At 35.1% G+C, this 2,987-nt stretch overlaps 1 protein-coding gene across 1 annotated transcript in view; it reads right to left on the minus strand.

The window, feature by feature from the left end:
• The window catches only part of LOC107094592, a 20,510-nt gene extending 17,777 nt beyond the window's left edge, over positions 1 to 2,733 (minus strand). The window contains exon 1 of the mRNA XM_015390305.1: positions 2,727 to 2,733. Within this exon, the coding sequence (XP_015245791.1) occupies positions 2,727 to 2,733 (7 nt within the window). The remainder of the gene's footprint in view (positions 1 to 2,726) is intronic.
• Positions 2,734 to 2,987: the final 254 nt, after the last annotated feature.

Below are 2,987 nucleotides of genomic sequence, written 5' to 3' on the forward strand. Positions count from 1 at the left end.
ACAGTGGAGAGGAAAAACTCGCTTTTAACATGAAGAAACCTCCAAAAGAACCAGACTCAGACTCTGCCGAGGCCGACTGGGGTTCAAGGAGACAGAAGCAGAGATACAGAAATATATCTGGGAAACGAGAGGTCTGATTACTCAAAGCTGCTTGTAAGTGATGAGTGGTGTGCAAAGCTGGCATACCTGGCTGATACATATATTTCATTATTTAGATGAACTGAAAACACGGACACAAGGCCAAAACGAAAACCTGCTCAAAAGCACTAATAAAATGAACGGGTTCCGCTTAAAGGTGCAGCTCTGCCAACAACATGTTAAGATGTTCCCGCTCTCTGAGAAACTGCAAGATGGCAAGACTGCTGCAATGTGCAAGGTGATTGGCACACATTTGAAAACTGGAACAGGACATGACTTTAAAGGAGCCAGAGGAACTCATTGAACTGAAACAAGATTGTGGTTTAAAGCCAAACTACTCTAACCTTTTTATTGAACAGTTTTGGGTTATCTGTTGCCAAGGAGTTCCCAATTCTGTCTAACAAAGCTATTTCGACATTGCTCCCATTTTCAACCACATATCTATGTGAGCTGAGCTTCTCAAACTTGACTGCGTTAAAAACTAAAAACAGAGAGAGAATGAGAACTGTTGAGAAAGAGCTTTGCGTTTGGTTCTACCATTCCTGCCAGGATATCCTTTTTGTGTTCATCGAAACAGAAACAGATTTCACACTCAATATAAATACATTTAGAAACTGTATTCTTAACTATATCTATAATATGTACGGTGTTAGAGTGTAATTTTGGTTGGGGGTGTGTCCGAGGATTTTGTAAATGTGAGAAATGTCCCAAGGCTCAAAAATGGTTGAAAATCATTGTTTTAGAGGCAGCCATTTTGTGGTTTTATGACTCTTTTCCTCTTTAAAGCCCAACCTGCTTGCTGAGCCATAAGAGTTAAAACATTCTACTGTAATGCTGCTACTGTTTAACGCATTTGTGAATTATTGTCATTATCCACTGAATGAAACTAATGAAAAAACACTGTTTTAATTGCATCTAAGCTCTAATTAATATTTAAATATGCCTGCTGCTGTTATGGACGGACATCACCCAACACAACTTGGATACTCGCTGGGAAGTTCTTTTAACCCACATTTAGACCCATTGTCCCTCTTTACAAATTATTCATTTTTCTAGCTTGTGTTTTATTTTTATTAGTCTGTATTATTTGCACATATGTTAGATATGCTATAATCTTTAATTATTAGAAAATAAGGACATCAATATTTTTACCTGTAGTAGTTTGCGGTTATTGTGCAGTGAACAATTTATCGCTCAGGTTAGACTAGCCCTTCTTTAACCAACATCAGAATGAACAGAGATTTATTTTGTTAGTAATTAATAACTCTGCTGATAGCCATAGTCTAATTTACTAACTTGGTGAAAGACAACTGGATTTTAAATAGCCGATCAAGGAGTCTAACCTTGAATGTCAAAGACCAAGAACGCTGGTGAATGAGCAAATTACAGTTGTAATCATTCACGCTCTGTGTAAAAAAGACTGTTTGCATCATTTATACAAGACTTTCAAAAAGATTTGCAATTTTTCCACTATTTCAGACTCACCACTGGTAAGGGAAAATGCGGACTAGAACGAAGAATGGCTTTTCATAAACATAACACCAGAATGAATGACAATTAGAAGGACCAATTATTTTAATGATCCAACTGGAAAAATATTATCCTCCAATATACCTTTAATGATATATTCAGACTCTACTGGTAAAATATCACAACAGTGATATAACTATTGTGCAATGTAAACCAATGCAATGTCTATGGATATTTATTAGTAATAGTTATTAAAAGCTTAAAGTTAAATCAGAATCAAAAATACTTTAATGATCCCAGAGGGAAATTACTTTTGTTACACGCTCCAGTTACAGTTTTATATAATATATACACACATCCAACTATAAAATCGACATCTACACCAACATTGTATGCAGTTTACACATGCTTTTTTAACCTGTGACTATCGGTTACCCTTCCTTTGCATTGGATTGTTGCTGAGCATAGGTAGAAACAATCATGTGTCTGTGGTTTGAATTTACAGAAAATAGCAAAAGTACTTAACTCTGCATGTGTAAGGTGTTGCTGAGCGATAGAAATGAAACTCATACTTCCTGAGTCATGCAAAGTCTGAAGAGGCTGATTGCCTGAGGTTTCCTGTAACCTAAAGCATCACAAAGAAATATATTTTTTGTTTCATATAATTAAAATGCAAAAAAAAAAAAGAATTATTGCCTTTTTTTAGAATCTTAAAATGTATTTTAGATTTCTGGTCTCAGAAGAATAAAAGCCTTTTTAAAGAATATTTCAGTATTTGTGAAGGAAAAGACGGAGACTTGTTTGTTGCATAAGCATCTTCAGGAAATGGGGTCAAGAGTTATTTTAAAGCAATGAGAAAAAGCTAGCTGCAGCACGAAACAACCACAAAGACATCCTGCCAGAATGAGGAGGGGGCTGATGAAGCCACACAAAGCTTTATAAGAGGAGCCTTGACCAGAGTGGGAAGTTAGAAATATAAAAAACTCCACATTTATATCTATACAGAACTATATCTCTATAATTATATGTCTATATAGATATATCTTTATAAAATATCATTGTTTTTGTCTTACTTTAGAGCCAAGTTCTTAACAGATGCAGTATTTTAATTACCCTACCCGCCATGGGCACAAGAAAAACTTCAACCGTTTGTCCATTGTTTTAGGCTTTTATACCTGATTAAAGTGATTGCAAAGTTATTATTATATTATGCAGCAATTGTCTTTTATTAGAAACGTTTTGTATTTGTTTAGAATTTAAACAGATTAAGAAGCTCTCTGTCAGTCCCTTGTTTGGCCAGCAGGAGTCAGTAGCGGCTCAGATACTGAAATAAAAATGGACATGAGACTTTTATTAAGGAAGTTTTATTATTGTTTTTT

The sequence above is a fragment of the Cyprinodon variegatus genome, unplaced genomic scaffold (assembly GCF_000732505.1).
Source record: "Cyprinodon variegatus isolate N-32 unplaced genomic scaffold, C_variegatus-1.0 Scaffold492, whole genome shotgun sequence".
Lineage (NCBI taxonomy): Eukaryota > Metazoa > Chordata > Actinopteri > Cyprinodontiformes > Cyprinodontidae > Cyprinodon > Cyprinodon variegatus.